The sequence below is a fragment of the Oncorhynchus gorbuscha genome, linkage group LG01, assembly GCF_021184085.1.
Source record: "Oncorhynchus gorbuscha isolate QuinsamMale2020 ecotype Even-year linkage group LG01, OgorEven_v1.0, whole genome shotgun sequence".
Classification (NCBI taxonomy): Eukaryota; Metazoa; Chordata; class Actinopteri; order Salmoniformes; family Salmonidae; genus Oncorhynchus; species Oncorhynchus gorbuscha.
The window spans coordinates 39,592,173-39,609,869 of NC_060173.1; the positions used below are offsets into that span (position 1 = coordinate 39,592,173).

The following is a 17,697-nucleotide window of genomic DNA, read 5'->3' on the forward strand; positions in this document are numbered from 1 at the left end:
CTGCATTATCTGAATCTCAGTGTGACCTACGAAGACAGCAATATAATAGTTATACATATTGCAAGTGTGTCTATTTTATAAAAGTATTACAAATGTTATTTCATTATGCCTACTAACTGAACATACGGCCACATTTTGTGGGACCAAAGTGCAACTCTCTAGAAAAAACATTCCTCTATAGAGAATGTAGAATTAATTACTCTATGCGATTCATATTCAATGCACGTGGCCACTTAAGTAGACTCGACACTAAAATGAGCCTGACATTTTCCTTCCGCTAACTGTGTTTTTATTTGTGTAGAGCAACAGCGTGTTTCAGCCAATTAGGCACCATATGACATGACATGACATGTCAGGCTGTCTATTCATGGCTCAGCAATTATGAGTAGAGTTTCAAATAACCTACTGTACACTGCCTGAAGCCTGATCAGGGCGTTCTGGGGGTCACGTATATGTGCACTCACGCACACACACGACTTAATTTTACTACAACGTGAATTTTAGCTTTTATATTTCGATGTCATCACTTATACAGGTTAACAAGCAATTTCGAGTTTAAAATATATTTAAAAACAAGTGTAATGTGCGTTATTACTTTGCCTATAAGGGAATAAACTATATTCCAATATCGACATAAACATTTTTGGGTCATATACAAAGTTATTGATTACAAGTAAAAACCCAGCATGGGACGTGCGTGTGGTGTGTGCATTTGTGCGTGTGTGGTTTGATGGTCATCTACTGTATGTATGGCTCCTACCCCTCTATCGATCATTATCTGGAGAACGCATCCAAGACAGCTACCATATGGCCGTTCTATCCCTGTTGCTTTAGGGGCCCTGCTCTCCCGCCGTCGTTGTTCTAGGGCGGCGTTCGAACTTTGCCAGAGCGGAAGAGATGGATCGCATGAATCACTCCAGTCAACGGACCGGGCATGTGCCCAACCAACGCACCTGGTGTATGCGACAAAACAAATTACATTGGCCTACCTTATCTCACCCAGTCTCACGCAATGATTTAGAATTTATATTACGATAAATAATCATGAGCCCATCTCCTCAGTCAGCACCTTGGCTACTCTGTCATTAACCCTTCGCCCTCCTACTGTAACACACACACACACAGTCTTGTACAGCTAACCTTGTGGGGACACACAATTTAGTCCCATTCAAAATCATATTTTCCCTAACCCCTTAACCCCCTAGAAATAGCATTTGACCTCAAGGGGACTAACAAAATGCCCCCTGTTGGTCAAATTTTTATTTGTTAACGGTTCTTGTTCACACACACACACACACACACACACACACACACACACACACACACACACACACACACACACACACACACACACACACACACACACACACACACACACACACACACACAACACACACAGACACAGACACACACACACACACACACACACACACACACACACACACACACACACAGACACACAGACACACAGACACACACACACACACACACACACACACACACACACACACACACACACACACACACACACACACAGACACACAGACACACAGACACACAGACACACACACACACACACACACACACACACACACACACACACACACACACACACACACACACACACACACACACACACACACACACACACACACACACACACACACACACACACACACACACACACACACACTATAAAATTCAGAACCTTAAAATGGATAGCAATGGCAGCTTCCATAGTTAGATATGCTAACCTCCACTACATGCCTTACCAACATCACAAGCATCTCCTTAACGTCTACAAATGTAGTTTACACCACCCAAACATTGCTGCCACACTGTATTCCTGTGAGCCCCACCTGTTTCATGGCAGGTTAAACAGAAAAATATAATGTCTTCCTTTCACTGAGAGTCTCCCTCTCTGCTGTACTGTGCCGTGTTGTGTTTCCGCGTAGCTGGGCCCTCAGCTCTGGTTAGTGTCACACCCTCAGACGTCTGGGCCAGCCAGCGGATACTAATGAGGGCCTCAGTGGGGCTGCATGGCGTCACCACTCTCTGTCCAGACTACTACCACCAGACACGGCCCAGACTAGTACCACCAGACACAGCCCAGATTAGTACCACCAACACACGGCCCAGACTACTACCACCAGACACGGCCCAGACTAGTACCACCAGACACGGCCCAGACTACTACAACCAGACACGGCCCAGATTAGTAACACCACACACACGGCCCAGATTAGTACCACCACACACGGCCCAGATTAGTACCACCACACACGGCCCAGACTACTACCACCACACACGGCCCAGATTAGTACCACCACACACGATTAGTACCACCACATACGGTTAGTGTGTGGTGGTAGTAGTCTAGGCCGTGTGTGGTACTATCTGGGCCGTGTGTGGTGGTACTAATCTGTGGTGGTACCACACACGATTAGTACCACCACACACGGCCCAGATTAGTACCATCACACACGGCCCAGACTAGTACCACCACACACGGCCCAGACTACTACCACCACACACGGCCCAGATTAGTACCACCACACACGGCCCAGACTAGTACCACCACACACGGCCCAGACTACTACCACCACACACGGCCCAGATTAGTACCACCACACACGGCCCAGACTACTACCACCAGACACAGCCCAGACTACTACCACCACACACGGCCCAGATTAGTACCACCACACACGGCCCAGACTAGTACCACCACACACGGCCCAGACTACTACAACCACACACGGCCCAGATTAGTACCACCACACACGGCCCAGACTACTACCACCAGACACGGCCCAGACTACTACCACCACACACGGCCCAGATTAGTACCACCACACACGGCCCGACTAGTACCACCACACATGGCCCAGATTATTACCACCACACACGGCCCAGACTAGTACCACCACACACGGCCCAGATTAGTACCACCACACACGGCCCAGATTAGTACCACCACACACGGCCCAGACTACTACAACCACACACGGCCCAGATTAGTACCACCACACACGGCCCAGTTAGTACCACCACACACGGCCCAGACTAGTACCACCACACAAGGCCCAGACTAGTACCACCACACACTGCCCAGACTAGTACCACAACACACGGCCCAGATTAGTACCACCACACACTTCCCAGACTAGTACCACCACACACGGCCCAGACTAGTACACCACACACAGCCCAGATTAGTACCCCCACACACGGCCCAGACTAGTATCACCACACATGGCCCAGACTAGTACCACCACACACGGCCAAGACTACTACCACCACACACAGCCCAGATTAGTACCACCAGACACTGCCCAGACTACCAGATTAGTTTCACCAGACACTGCCCAGACTACCAGATTAATACCACCAGACACTGCCCAGACTACCAGATTAGTTTCACCAGACACTGCCCAGACTACCAGATTAGTTTCACCAGACACTGCCCAGACTACCAGATGAATACCACCAGACACTGCCCAGACTACCAGATTAATACCACCAGACACTGCCCAGACTACCAGATTAGTTTCACCAGACACTGCCCAGACCACCAGATTAATACCACCAGACACTGCCCAGACTACCAGATTAATACCACCAGACACTGCCCAGACTACCAGATTAATACCACCAGACACTGCCCAGACTACCAGATTAATACCACAGACACTGCCCAGACTACCAGATTAATACCACCAGACACTGCCCAGACTACCAGATTAGACTACCAGATTAGACTACCAGATTAATACCACCAGACACTGCCCAGACTACCAGATTAACCACCAGACACTAGACCACCAGACACTGCCCAGACTACTGACACTGCCCAGACTACCAGATTAATACCACCGCCCAGACACCAGATGCCCAGACTACCAGATGAATACCACCAGACACTGCCCAGACTAGATTAATACCACCAGACACTGCCCAGACTACCAGATTAGTTTCACCAGACACTGCCCAGACCACCAGATTAATACCACCAGACACTGCAGACTACCAGATTAGTTTCCAGATTAATGTCCAGACACTGCCCAGACCACCATATTAATACCACCAGACACTGCCCAGACTACCAGATTAATGTCACAAGACACTGCCCAGACTACCAGATTAATGTCACCAGACACTGCCCAGACAACCAGATTAATGTCACAAGACACTGCCCAGACTACTATCCCTAGAAATTGCTGCCACTCACCACTCTTTTTCTGCATTTTAGACACTTCAGTAACAAGCACCGAAACCACCTTCTACAGAATCAGAACATCCACTGAATGATTTATATAATAAGTACATTTCTAACCATATCTTTCTCCACCAGCTTGCAGTGCATATGGCACAAACAGTCAAACAGGACAAAAAAAGTACACATTTAGTAAATCATGTACAAATAATATCCATTTCCCAAAGGTTATGCACTCCTTCCCTCCTCTCAGCTCACTTCATGGATAAACAAAGCATATCTCCAAACACATATCACTCCCTCTTAAGCAAGACGTTGTCTGTGAATAACAAGTCCCTTGATATTAACAAGTCAGCTCAAATGCGCAAACTCTCACTCTACCGGAATCTATGATGAGAATCTTTCCTCACCCACTTTGCAACATGAAACAGGACAAATGTTGACAAGACACAGCACATACAGCAGGCCTATACGTACACATGTGAGGAATGTAAAAGCAGAAGAACAAACCTTGGGGAGAGGGAGAGTGGAGTGAGTGTCATGGGGTTCGTAGGTGTATGATTTTGGGCTGAGCTGAGCTGTCCTGCCATTGGCCCTGTCTGTCTGCCCGCCCATATGAAATGTGGAAAGTGTGGAGGACAGCAAGAAATCTGTGTACATTTCCATACATGGGCCTCACACCCCTTGTCAGCTGTTTCCCTGACATTGAGAGGAGGAGGGAGGGCAGGGGGTGATGTCGAGTGGGTGCCATGCCAGCCTGGCTTTCGCCCCACCAAGCGGCTTGCTCGGCTGTGACCCACTGCAGACAATTACATTTACCTTCATCTCCCTCCAGTCAAATTATGTTTAGAGGACGTGGACCTTGGATTGACCGCGCAGCAAGAAAAGCCTTGTACGCACAAGTTAATTCAAACATAAATGAGTGATAAACACATCTAAAAAAGGTAACACCAGAATGTTAAACAAGACTACATAATCACTAAGATATAAAACACATCACAAGGTTAAAATCCCCTTCGCAGCTCTTTAAATGCTTATCATGAGCAGGAAGTGAGAATGGAGAAGGGGAGGAAACGAGAGGAAAAGAGAAAATGGTAGAAATGAGCATAACATGATCTTTGTATAAGCAGCAGAGTTTGCTTATTATGCCAGCAGTAATTTCCCCCCAGGAGCTCATTAACGTCTTGAGAGTGAGCAGCAGTAAGAGAAGAGTGGAGGAAGCCCCCAATCACCAGACTGAATCTCTCTATACAGCGGATCAGCGGCCAGGAAGACAGCACAATATCACTGGGAACAACACACACTGACACACACACATTCAGAACAACAATGTTGGCTCTCGCAGACATGAACACACACATACAGTACCTACTGTACACACACAAACACACACGCACGCACACACGTGCTAAATCTAGATTATCACTCACTCCAGCCAACTTTTTGGAATTGAATGGAAGATGGGAAGATGGGTGGAGACGGCCTTAGTTGTTTTTCCAACTAGGTTTAACCAAATGAATCGCAATAAGAGTCTCGGATTAGGTTTAAGAAAAATAAAAGTACCATTTCAATTTTATTGGATCAAAGAAAATAAAAAACAATAGATAAATTGATTGCTAAATAAACGGGAGGATTTGTACAGTTAATAATCATAATAAATTCCTTTATAGTTTTTCTGGTATAGTCTCAGTTTAGCCACATTTCGACCGAAACAAGAACAAGAAGCATCAGTACTTAAGGGCAGCCTCATAATCCACACACAATCACAAAATGTTAACATTGAAATACGGAAATACGATATTCAACCAGATTCTGTTAATCATAGATTATATCATATAGAAACTTTCAGAATTTATATATATATATATATATATATATATATATATATATATATATATATATATATATATATATATATATATATATATATATCCAGTATACAGCTAGAGTCTTTTAGAGTTTCAGCAATCCTCCAACCAAGACAAAGCAGGGACATCTTTACTGGGAGGAGAAGGCTAGAAAGAAGAGCAGCAGAGTGGAGGATAACACAACAGGACAGGAGAGGAGGAGTATTGAACAGAGGATCAATATATGTGAAGAACAGGGGATGGGAGGAGTGATGAGTGAGGAGGACGCAATGGTACAGTACAGTATCTGCTTGGACTTGTAATGACAGTGGTGGAAGGGATGTAGAAAATGTATTGTCGGACTGTACACAGACGTATAGAATTAAAAAATGGAGTCAGAGAAAATGGGTGGGGATGGATGGCCATACGGTATGTGGAAACATGGTCGATGCAGCTCTTTGACACTGTAGGTAATACAGAGACATTCCTCAAAGCAGATGCAGAAAGAGATGATGTGAGGGGAGGGGTGGACTTGGCCTATAGTTTTTACTCTCTTTAATGTTTTTAAATTATAATATTTCTGAGGATAAAAAAGTTTTGGCTGTCCAGAGCTGTAGTCAGGCAGCGGAGTGAGTGAGTGTGTTGGAGAGCCTGCCCTGCCTAATTATACCTTACACATCTCTTTAACTTCCTCTCCCATATCTCTCTCTCTTCCTCTATCTTTTATCCTCTCTCTCACTCCACAGTCTCCCAAGCCGCCGAGCTGAGAAGCATTAGTCCCTCCAGTCTCCTTGTCTTCTACATGGGGAAGACCAGGAACCCAGAGAATGTGGAGTACTTCCAACCCCCCATGAGGTTTCCTCTCTCCAGTTTGAGGTAGGCTCGGTCCCCCTTCTCCATTTGGATCAGCACTCCGTTACTGGCAGCCTCACGAGTCACATCCTGGTCCCCAGCGAAGGCCGAGATCACAGGCCATCCGTTATGCATTAGGCTCACCTACAGGACAGACAGGACAGATGTTACAAGTAGAGATGGTAAAGTACACACACATTTCTAAACACCCACCCACACACACACTAGAACACAGTAAACACAGACATGAACATCACATCATTTCACTCATTCAGATTCATACATTGTACAGTGCACCCTCTTAGTGTTGAGTTTAGGAGTAAAGTTGAAAAGCACCTGCGGGTTGAGCACTCCTTGACTCATGCATAAAAAGCATAAAAGTAATCAAAACACTATTTAGGCCTTGGTTTGTACCAGCAAAGCTTGTGAGAGAGAGACAGAGAGAGAGCAAGAGAGCGAGAGAGCGAGAGAGAGAGAGAGAGAGAGAGAGAGAGAGAGAGAGAGAGAGAGAGAGAGAGAGAGAGAGAGAGAGAGAGAGAGAGAGCAAGAGGACAGAGCAGCCTCAGTTTAGTGTGCTAAATGAGTCTACAGGGCCACGCCTCTACATCACTCCCACCAGCCAGGGCCCAGGGGAGGCTCACTCAGCTCCCACCCAGACCCAGCTTTACCCCCAGCCCCATCCACAGTGAGGAGGGGAAAGGGAACCTCGCTTAGCTGGTTGAGAGGGTGAAACGGGGGACAATCCCTCCTTTCTGGCAGTGATGTAAGGGAAACAGAAAGGAAAACGCTGCACACTGCTGCTCATGCTCCCAGGTGATATTTATTTATAACAACGTTTCACCCCTGGGTCTTCATCAGGCATCCATATCCCAGGTGGGGCGGAAGGTCCTATATATAGTGGGGTGGAAGGTCCTATATATAGTGGGGGTGGAAGGTCCTATATATAGTGGGGTGGAAGGTCCTATATATAGTGGGGTGGAAGGTCCTATATATAGTGGGGTGGAAGGTCATATATATAGTGGGGTGGAAAGTCCTATATATAGTGGGGTGGAAGGTCCTATATATAGTGGGGTGGAAGGTCCTATATATAGTGGGGGTGGAAGGTCCTATATATAGTGGGGGTGGAAGGTCCCATATATAGTGGGGGTGGAAAGTCCTATATATAGTGCCAGCAGCATACCACCCTGCATACCACTGCTGGCTTGCTTCTGAAGCTAAGCAGGGTTTGTCCTGGTCCGTTCCTGGATGGGAGACCAGATGCTGCTGGAAGTGGTGTTGGAGGGCCAGTAGGAGGCACTCTTCCCTCTGGTTGAAAAAAATATCCCAATTCCCCAGGGCAGTGATTGGGGACAGAGTGGGGTAGGGTGATGTCTTTCAGTAGGGGTGATAAATTCCCAATCTGTCCCATCACCTAATGGTCACCTAATAATCCCCAGTTTACAATTGGCTCATTCAACCCCCTCCTCTCCCCTGTAACTATTCCCCAGGTTGTTGCTGCAAATTAGAATGTGTTCTCAGTCAACTTACCTGGTAAGATAATGAATAAATTAGTGGGGGTGGAAGGTCCTATATATATATATATATATATAGGGGGTGGAAGGTCCTATATATAGGGGGGTGGAAGTTTCCTATATGTAGTGTGGCTACTGAGTCTGATATTCACAAGTCACTTCCCAAAAACATCATTGCTCCCAGCCAGCCCCTGCAATTACAGCACATGGATGTGTAAATGGAATAAAGGCTGGTGCATGGTGTCAGCATTCCATTGAGCAGCTGAATTCATTAATGCGTTAGCACCCAATTAAGCCCAGTGAGAGAAGATTTAGATATACATTTGGTGAGTGGATTTCCTCCCACAGTTTAATGCAGCACTTAGCTGTAATGAAAAAGCACACATCCTCATCTCACATAATTTCCTGTCCAGAAAGACAGATGACAACAGACCACTTTCTTCTCTTCATTGGGTGAAGGGAGACACACTGACTGGGCAGCAAGGTTATCTTTAGAAATGTCATGTTTTTGGGAGAAGTGTGCATTTAAAGGTGCTACACAGGTTTCAAAAAAATGTTTTTGCATTGGAATTTCAGAAATTGTCCATAATATCTCTTCTGCTAATATTGTAATGATAGTGTTTCATAGTACTACCTACCCGCCAGTGTTGTGATTGGCTGTAATATTCACCTATTGATTTCTCCCACTGGAGCGGCATCTGTTGTCAAACTGGGAAAGCTGTTCTGACTTTGCGACTGTGTTATCTAGTGGAAATAAAAAATGTCCTGGTTGCTAAAATTCTACGCTGTTTGCTAAATTTCAGTTTTTGTGAGAAAACAAGCACCAAATATTGTAAGGAATCATTGTAATTGAAAATATATTTCACAATGATTTAGATGGTACAATGATTCCCTATAATATTCAGTGCTTGTTTTCTTTTCAGTTTGAATGACTGTTAGCCTGCTCTATCTTACTTGTATTGAAATTAAGATCGCCCGCTAGCCCGAGGCTAGTACTTTTCAGACCGGGCTGTTAGAAAGTCTGCTCAATTAGCCCGCCGGTTAGTTGGCACAGATTTTGGACCCGGGCTAGTAAGAACTGTGGTCTACTAGCCCAGCAGGCCTGACTGGCGACTGCCCAAAATTTAAATTCCATCCCCAGTAGGGACTCATACTTAACTTTAAGTTATTGATTAGTTGGTTAATGTATTATTTCAGGGTCCTTCTGGGTCCTTCTGTAGCTCAGTTGGTAGAGCATGGCGCTTGTAACACCAGGGTAGTGGGTTCGATTCCCGGGACCACCCATACGTAGAATGTATGCACACATGACTGTAAGTCGCTTTGGATAAAAGCGTCTGCTAAATGGCATATATATTATATTATATATTACATGGGGCTCACATGTAACACTATGACAATGGAGTTTGCACATACAAATGGACGCCTCTGAAATTAGAATTGTGCTTCTGTTTGTCCTTGAAGTGGATTGCTGAAACAATCTGTACTTGTGCAAACTCTATAAAGTCAAGATGGTTATTGACATTCAAAAGAAATAGAATGATGAGGAGATAAGACATATATTTATGTCAGTGGATTGGGTTCTCATTCCCCTGGTCTCTGTGAGATCCACACAGATTTGAATGAGGAGGTGAGAAATTAATGGATGTCTCAAGATGTAATGCCTGTATTCCTCCTTCAATTTCAAAATACTGGAGTTGTAAGACAATCCTGTTCCACAAAATACATGACCATCCTTCTAGAAAGACACTGTAAAGTTCTTAATCTCCATTTCAACCAACCACATACACCCCCCCCCCCCCCCCTGCCCCTGCCTCCCTCCTTTTGTCTCCCCATGGCAAACAGAAGCTCTAGTCTAAGGCAATCAAATAGTGGGAGTTTGAACACAGCAGTTGTGTCTATGTTGGACTAGTGTCTCAGAGCTGAACTGAGCTGGGAATTCTCTTCTATTTATTATTTGGTTTATATGGGGAGGATGATGCATGTTTCCAGTGAAAATCTTTATATTTGTCTTTTGTGAGAAAATTATTGACAGTGAAATGTATTTAGTGTGCTATTTAGTTGCTTGAGTAAGTTGTCTGTAATTTGTACCTGTTCATGGTTTAGTTGGTGTCAATGACTTGAGAGGGGAATACAGTTTGACAGAGCTTTTCATTTTGCTTGCCTGGTTTGTTTTCAACTAATTAATTCAGCTTCCAATAAGAGATGAATAACAGAATGTAATGCTGAAGCCCCATGGATTTCACGGCATAATTAGACCATGATTTAATTAGTGAAAGATACACTCTAAGAGGGGCTGGTTTTAAAAGCCACGTTGTCCGTGTTAAATGTTATTTAAAGAGTGTTACATCTAATCAAGTATATTCACTAATTTAACGCAATCAAAGGATTACTCTATTTGTGTTGCTTGGGAAAAGCGAGCTGTCAGTCGTTGCTCGATGGATTGGCGCTGCACAATATGTACAGGTAACGGCCAAAATAAAGGAAACACCAACATAAAGTGTCTTAATAGGGTGTTAGGCCCCCACAGGTCAGAACAGATTCAATGCACCTTGGCATAGAACCTACACATGTCTGGAACTCTATTGGAGGGATGCGACACATTCTTCCACAAAAAATGTAATCATTTCCTGTTTTGTTGATGGTGGTGGAAAACAGTCTCAGGCGCAGCTCCAGAATCAAGTGTTCAATAAGTGTTCAATTGGGTTAAGATCTGGTGACATATTGACACACACAGGCACGTTATACCCCTATGCTCCTTTGGGACCACTCTTTCAAAGTCAATGAGATTTAGTCTAGCCATGGTAGCCAAAATAATGGGCAACTAAGCATTTTTATACATGGCTCTACGCATGATGGAATGTTAATTGCTGAATTAACTAAGGAACCACACCTCTGGGGAAGCACCAGCTTCAATATAGGACTACTTTGTATCCCCAATTTACTCAAGTGTTTCTTATATTTTGACAATTACCTGTATGTGTATATTATTTAAAGCAGCCATTTATATTATCAACCAAGTAACTTTGCTCAAAATACCTGTTTGGTCTGGATCTACTTTGGCCAGTTTGGTATTTTTACCTGCTGTAAAATGCAGCCACGAAACCACGCAGCGGGACAGAGCAGCTTTTACACTGCTGCTGTCCAGGGTCCTGAAGCCACTATGGCAGCGACACTGGCTAACTGGCTGCCACTGCTCTTAATTGGCTCCATAGCCGTATCGATTCATTATGATTCAGTTGGTGACTTTCATCTGCAAACACCCCTTTTCTCTGGGGAATTAGTGGAATGACCTCTCACAAATCTACAAATTATTTCGAGTGGAATCATTTTTCAATTTAGGCCTAATATGGGGTCTACCAGCGGGTGTTCGAAGTCTCTCCCTCCCCTTTCTCCTCCTCCCTCCCGCTCGGTCACGGCACGCGCGCGCGCACAAACACACACAGACACACTTGAAATAAACTGAGGCAGTGTTCAGTATTGATACAAAGCACTGACCTGGATCGTTTGGCGATTATACACTTTGACCACGTGGAAATTAAAACTGTAAATCCCTTTGCGCGGGGAGATGAAATTGCTCCGTTCCTCATCGAAATTCTTACCAACGTTTACAAGTATCTAGGGAAGATAGAAAGAGTGTGAAGAGGGAAAATACACTAACATCAAAGGCACTTCTCAATCACATAAACGCTTTAGAATTTCATTGCATTACAAAGATGAAAGGAGCTCACCCAATACACAATGATACTGCATCTTATAGGACTAGGTAACTGATGACATTTGACTATAACTTTGTTAGTTTCAAATGAAGACAATTATAGAAACCAAGTTAATCAATTTTGGAATTAATCAATCTATAAAATTCTGGGGCTCAAAGGTCTAATTTTATTGAACCAAAATGCAATTTAATTGAATAGCCATTTGGCGGCTATTAACCTTTTGAGATATGGAGTAGCACGGAGTAAGACTTCACCCCCCCCCCCCCCGACACTAGTATTAAATTATTTGGAGAGATGTCAGACATAATTTCATATCATCAAAATTAATTTAAATATTTAAAGGATGACTACTTTCACCTGCCTGCATCTATAAATCTCATCTCTATCTGAAACAGTGAATCTCCATTCTCTACTCATAGACAGAGAGCTTTTTAAAATCAATTTTCAACACCAGTCATCCAAAACCCCTCCCGCCACATTCGCTCCACATTAGCCTACCAGGTCCAGAGTCATATAGCAGACAGACAGATCAGTGAAAGTTACCTGGTCAAAGTAGATGACCATAGTCCGGTTACTCATCTCCGAAGGCTCGTGGTTGGTATTTCTCACGGCTGAAAAAGCCACTTTGGCGCTCCCGGAGCGCACCGATATCCCGAGAGCAGTCCCAGTGGGATCCGAAGTTGGGTTGGAATCGCAAACGACCAGACATTTCCCTTCGAGCACGATGGGTTCCGTCTCATTCTGAGCGTTCACTAGAGTCACTAGCCACACTGCACCCAGTAATACCGTCAACATTATGGCAACTTCACTCTGTACTTCGTGGCTGTATCCTGCTATTCTTATTATGTTCGACAGAATGCAGTCTTTCCAAATGACAAACTCCTTAGGCTTTCTTGAATTATAGCTATCCTTGTGTATTTCTAAATTTTGGAAAGGTCAAAGACAGGTTTGGTTTTCCCGTTTCTTTTTTTAAATCATGGAGAGTTCCCTTTACCCAGTCGTTCCACGTGTAAACTTATTTTTCCCCTCTCAGCTCAAGCCTCCCCGCCTTCTTGTCTCACTCCGTAATCGAATAACCAGTCGAGAGCGGTACGAGGCCCTTGTCGAGTTGAAGCGCAGTTGAATACATAGCGCGGGGTCCGTCTGCTTGCGCACTGAATTATTGATATGTGAGATATTCGAGCTGAAACACAAAGGCTCCGGACGCGCAATGCTCACGCCCCGTTCGTTTTCAGCAGACCCCTCCCTCGGGCACCAATCACAGATTAGCGCATCTCCAGATTTCCAATCGCCCCGCTCGAGCCCGCCTCCCCACCACGTGACAGTGGCGGAGGAGTTTTCCCGCTCCGGAGATATTTTACAGGTGGACTCGGCTGGAGCAGACGCAAGAGAGGATGATGACACCCCAATGTTCGAGGAAGAGGAGAACCTACACAGAACCCAAATTCTCTTGTCATAATCACTTTGATTTTGAATGCTGTTAAGAATTGTCAATGAAGAAGGAATAATAGCAGGAGGAAAATCTAACATCCGGTTTCAAAGAACCATGCGCATGGAAAGTTTTTTAGCTTCACGTGAAAGGATTTTCTTTCTGAGAACGATATCGATCATGAGTGAAGACAAGAGATTGGACGTTCTGAAATACTATAGTATTATTGCTTGGCCTCCCTGACGAAGGTCATGCAGCTGAAACGCCTCGTTAAAAAAAAATATGTGTTTCTAATGAACATGCCATACTAATAAAGGCATTTAAATTAATTATATGAAGAGTGCCTTGGTCCTCCTTTCTTGTTGATGACCAATTTACCTCTTTTATCAAAGAGCACCTTCTATCTATCAAAATGTACTATTGTGTACCTTAGTAGCGCTTCCCTTCCTCCTCTTTCTACTGACTATGAGAATGATTGGGAGAGACAATATACAAAGATTTACAAAGCTATACATAGCCTACCGATAACAATCATGGGGTCATCTACAATATCGATTAGGCCTAAATACCCCCCCCCCCCCTCGTCATGCTCTGCCTGTTCTGGGTGTACCCACACAAGTGGAAAACGTAGGAAGTTAAACCATGTTGAAAATAACTGAGGGGAAAAATGACTTCTGGAAACTGGCTGTTGGTGATTGTATTGTTTTACATGAGTCTTTGCCTGGAGTTTCAACCTGGGCTCAGGGGTAGACATAACATAGTGAAAGTAAATTTGTCTCCCTCTATTGGTATGGTAGCCTGTGTATTAATTTGTGAACTTCCATCATCCATTTCATATGATATGTTACAAATTTGCAAAATGTATGATATGGTAAGAATTCCAATGTGTTGTGGCTAATTTAAGCTTGGCTAAGGGTTAGGAGTTAGGTTAACGGGTAAAGGTTAGGGTTATCTAACATGCTAAGTAGTTGCGAAGAAGCTAAAAAGTAGTAAGTAGTGGAGAAGTTGGCAATTAATTAAAACCTTTGGGTGGTTAGACGTTCACGTTATATGTCCTCCACCCCAACCTTCTGTCTTATATAACAATACCGAACGTAACATAGTATACTAATTTGAGTGTCCCGGATTTACATTTTCTATGTTATGTCTTGTCTATGAGACCAGGCTGGCAGTTGAAATATAATGAAGGAATCAGCCTGGCATCTTTCTATTAAGTGTATGTGATGTTATGAAGGCTATCGTTGCCTACGGAGGGCCCTGTCCAAGTCGCATCTGACAAGGCTCACTTACTCTGTGCCAGCGCATTGACTACATGACATTTAATAAATTAGATCACTGAGTTCCTTTTAGGGAGAGAGACAAACAAAACCAGATGAAGAGAAAAAGAGAGAAATAACTCCAGAGCATTCCTTTCAGTAAAGTGACTAATATGATATGATGAGCTCAAAGACAATCTTAATCTAATGAGAGTTTACGTAGTGTTCTGAGGCTGAACCGTTCTGTATTGAACATTGAGGAACGACTGAAAGTTGAATGGTGCTCTCCAAGATACCAGTGAGTACATTTTAGTACCACCACATAAAGCACAGCACCTGCCATGACAAGCAAATTATTTGTTGTGTAAATCAGCCTACAATGCATAAAGTATCACGTAGTTGAGATGCGAGACTAGATTCTGTTTTCACATCACTACACTTCAGTATAAGCACAAGGGGGAGTTACAAACCCTCCAGCAGCTGTTTTATTCAACACAACACTCTTAGAAGAAAAGGGTTCCAAAAGGGTTCTTTGGCTGTCCCCATAGGAGATCCCTTTTTGGTTCCAGATAGAACTTTTTGGGTTCAATTTAGAAACCTCTTTGGAAAGGTGGGAAAGAAACCTCTTTGCTTTTCTTGTTAGAGGATAACTGGCCATTTCCTGCTTTGGGGATGCAAAACGGTATTGAGACCAGGTGGAGTGGAGAAGGTGGGAAGATTCAGGGAAAGCAACACTGAGACTTTGACTAGCTAAAACAACATTTCACCAGATAAATCTTACCACACTGTACTGCAAAAACAACACCCACCCACATGAAGAAGCTCTTTTATAGACTTAATTTCCATAACCAACACACACCCACAAGATCTCGCGGCTTGACAAATTTGATTTCAAATTCTCATGTTAATCCACATTTATCCAAACGTCAATGTCGAAGTTGCTCCAAACGTCAAATTTCAAAGGGGCCATACTTGCAAACGAGCAAGCATTTCAAGTTACATGGGTTCTAGCAAAAAAACAATAGTTGGACTTTGTTCATGGTTGGATGTGTCATTTAGTCCAAAAGCATGGTTTGATCATCAAAGCAAATACCATGTGTATTTGACTGACTGGTCAGATAGCTCTTTGTGTAAAGTGCCTAGTCCACATCATTGTTGTAGATTGTGGCAAGGGTTCGAATCTCACGTTAGTTCCCCCCCTTTGAAATGTTGATGTACATGTAGCGTGCAGTGCTTGACTTGGACTGAAATAGGTGCCAGTACTCCTTTTGGGTGCCTGAACTGTACAGTACTTTTGAGCTAATATTTGATAAGAAGTGCAGGAAGATTATGAATTAATCTAATAATGAGATACCTCTTTCTTTAGCCTTGCACACAAACACACTGCTATTGCCTAATAATCATATTGCATAGGGCTACTGTATATTACATGGACATGTACACTTAAATGTAGGGCTACAACATTTTATACGCTATGCATTATTATAATCATCCACTTTGTCAAATCAAGGACCGGCAGTGAACATTTTTTTTCCTCAATAAAAACCTTGAGGGGAGCTCAAACCCACGGTTAAAGTGCACTATCGCTTACGAATCAACCGCTTTAGCAGTGTGTGCCACTGAGAAGCAATGATGGCAATGATAGTCTACATGACTGCCATTTCATAAATCCATAAGGCTCGGTAAACGTACATGTTGTAAAGACCTCATTTATATGTTTCTCATAAAAGCACTCGTATGTGTGTGAAACTGATATACAAAAACGTGGTATTTTGACATTTATACGAGAGCCCATTTAACTTTAAATGCTTGCTCATGTTCACAAGAATGGTCCTCAAGTGTTTTGGCTAGGGTTAAAACAAGAACATCTACACTGTTAAGTTTAGCCATTCATGCTGAATGGTTACGTTAAGGGTTAAGTCTTTAGATATGGTTCAAATGAAAAATAAAATAAAACAAGTGTATACCACTGAGATTGAACACACAACCCTTGAAGCCAGAGCAGCATACTTCCATCCGCCATCCCCATCTACAACACCCTAGCAAAACTCAAGCCTACTTGATGGTAATAGCGTTCAATGTTGTGCCGAGTTGCGGGTTTTGAAGGCATCTTCCAATGTCAGTACGTTCAATTTACAGTACGTTCAATTTACAGTACGTTCAATTTACAGTACGTTCAATTTACAGTACGTTCAATTTACAGTACGTTCAATTTACAGTACGTTCAATTTCGAAGTCGATCTTGAGCGACCTCGCACACGCACACACGCACGCACGCACGCACGCACGCACGCACGCACACACACACACACACACAGTGAGGCAGCAGGTGAACAGTCAGGCCCAGGTTAGCGGAGCATCAGGACTGGAGGATGGCATCTAGTGACAGCCTCCCCTGGAGGGCCCTCCTGTCAGGCGCCACATGTTGCCGTTCACGTTGCGTCACACCGCCCACCACCTGAGGTGCTCTTTTTCCCCGCATCACAGAGCAGGACTGGCAGAAATAAACAAATAAGTTATTTGTGTGTTTGACGGGGAGAGAAAGAGAGAGACAGAGAGAGAGAGACAGAGGCACAGCAAGGTGCGGTGGGTGTGTCACAGTGACAGATTAGCCATCCATGAGCGTCAAGGTGATCATGAAATTTGTCGGAGAGGAGCGAAGGGGAGCGAGGCGCATAAGAGCTGCCATGGTTTCACACGCCACACCGGTTGCGCAAGACAAGGAAACAAACTGACTGGAGACCAGTTGTGTCTGTGGCAGAGAGAGCATCATGCATGAGCTGATCTGTCTGTCTGGGCGTAAAATGAGCTGGTCTGTTTTGACACACTAGATCTATTTACAGAACATGAAGACATTTAGGGTCATTATT

The 17,697-nt window shown here is 44.0% G+C and overlaps 1 protein-coding gene across 1 annotated transcript; it reads right to left on the reverse strand.

Moving 5' to 3' along the window:
- Positions 1-6,153: 6,153 nt before the first annotated feature.
- Positions 6,154-13,398, reverse strand: LOC124007085 (cerebellin-1-like). Its single transcript, XM_046317414.1, has 3 exons — positions 12,686-13,398; positions 11,922-12,041; positions 6,154-7,059 (listed from the first exon to the last, which is right to left on the reverse strand). The coding sequence occupies exons 1-3, from the start codon at positions 12,935-12,937 to the stop codon at positions 6,862-6,864; spliced, it is 570 nt and encodes a 189-aa protein (XP_046173370.1). The 5' UTR covers positions 12,938-13,398; the 3' UTR covers positions 6,154-6,861.
- Positions 13,399-17,697: the final 4,299 nt, after the last annotated feature.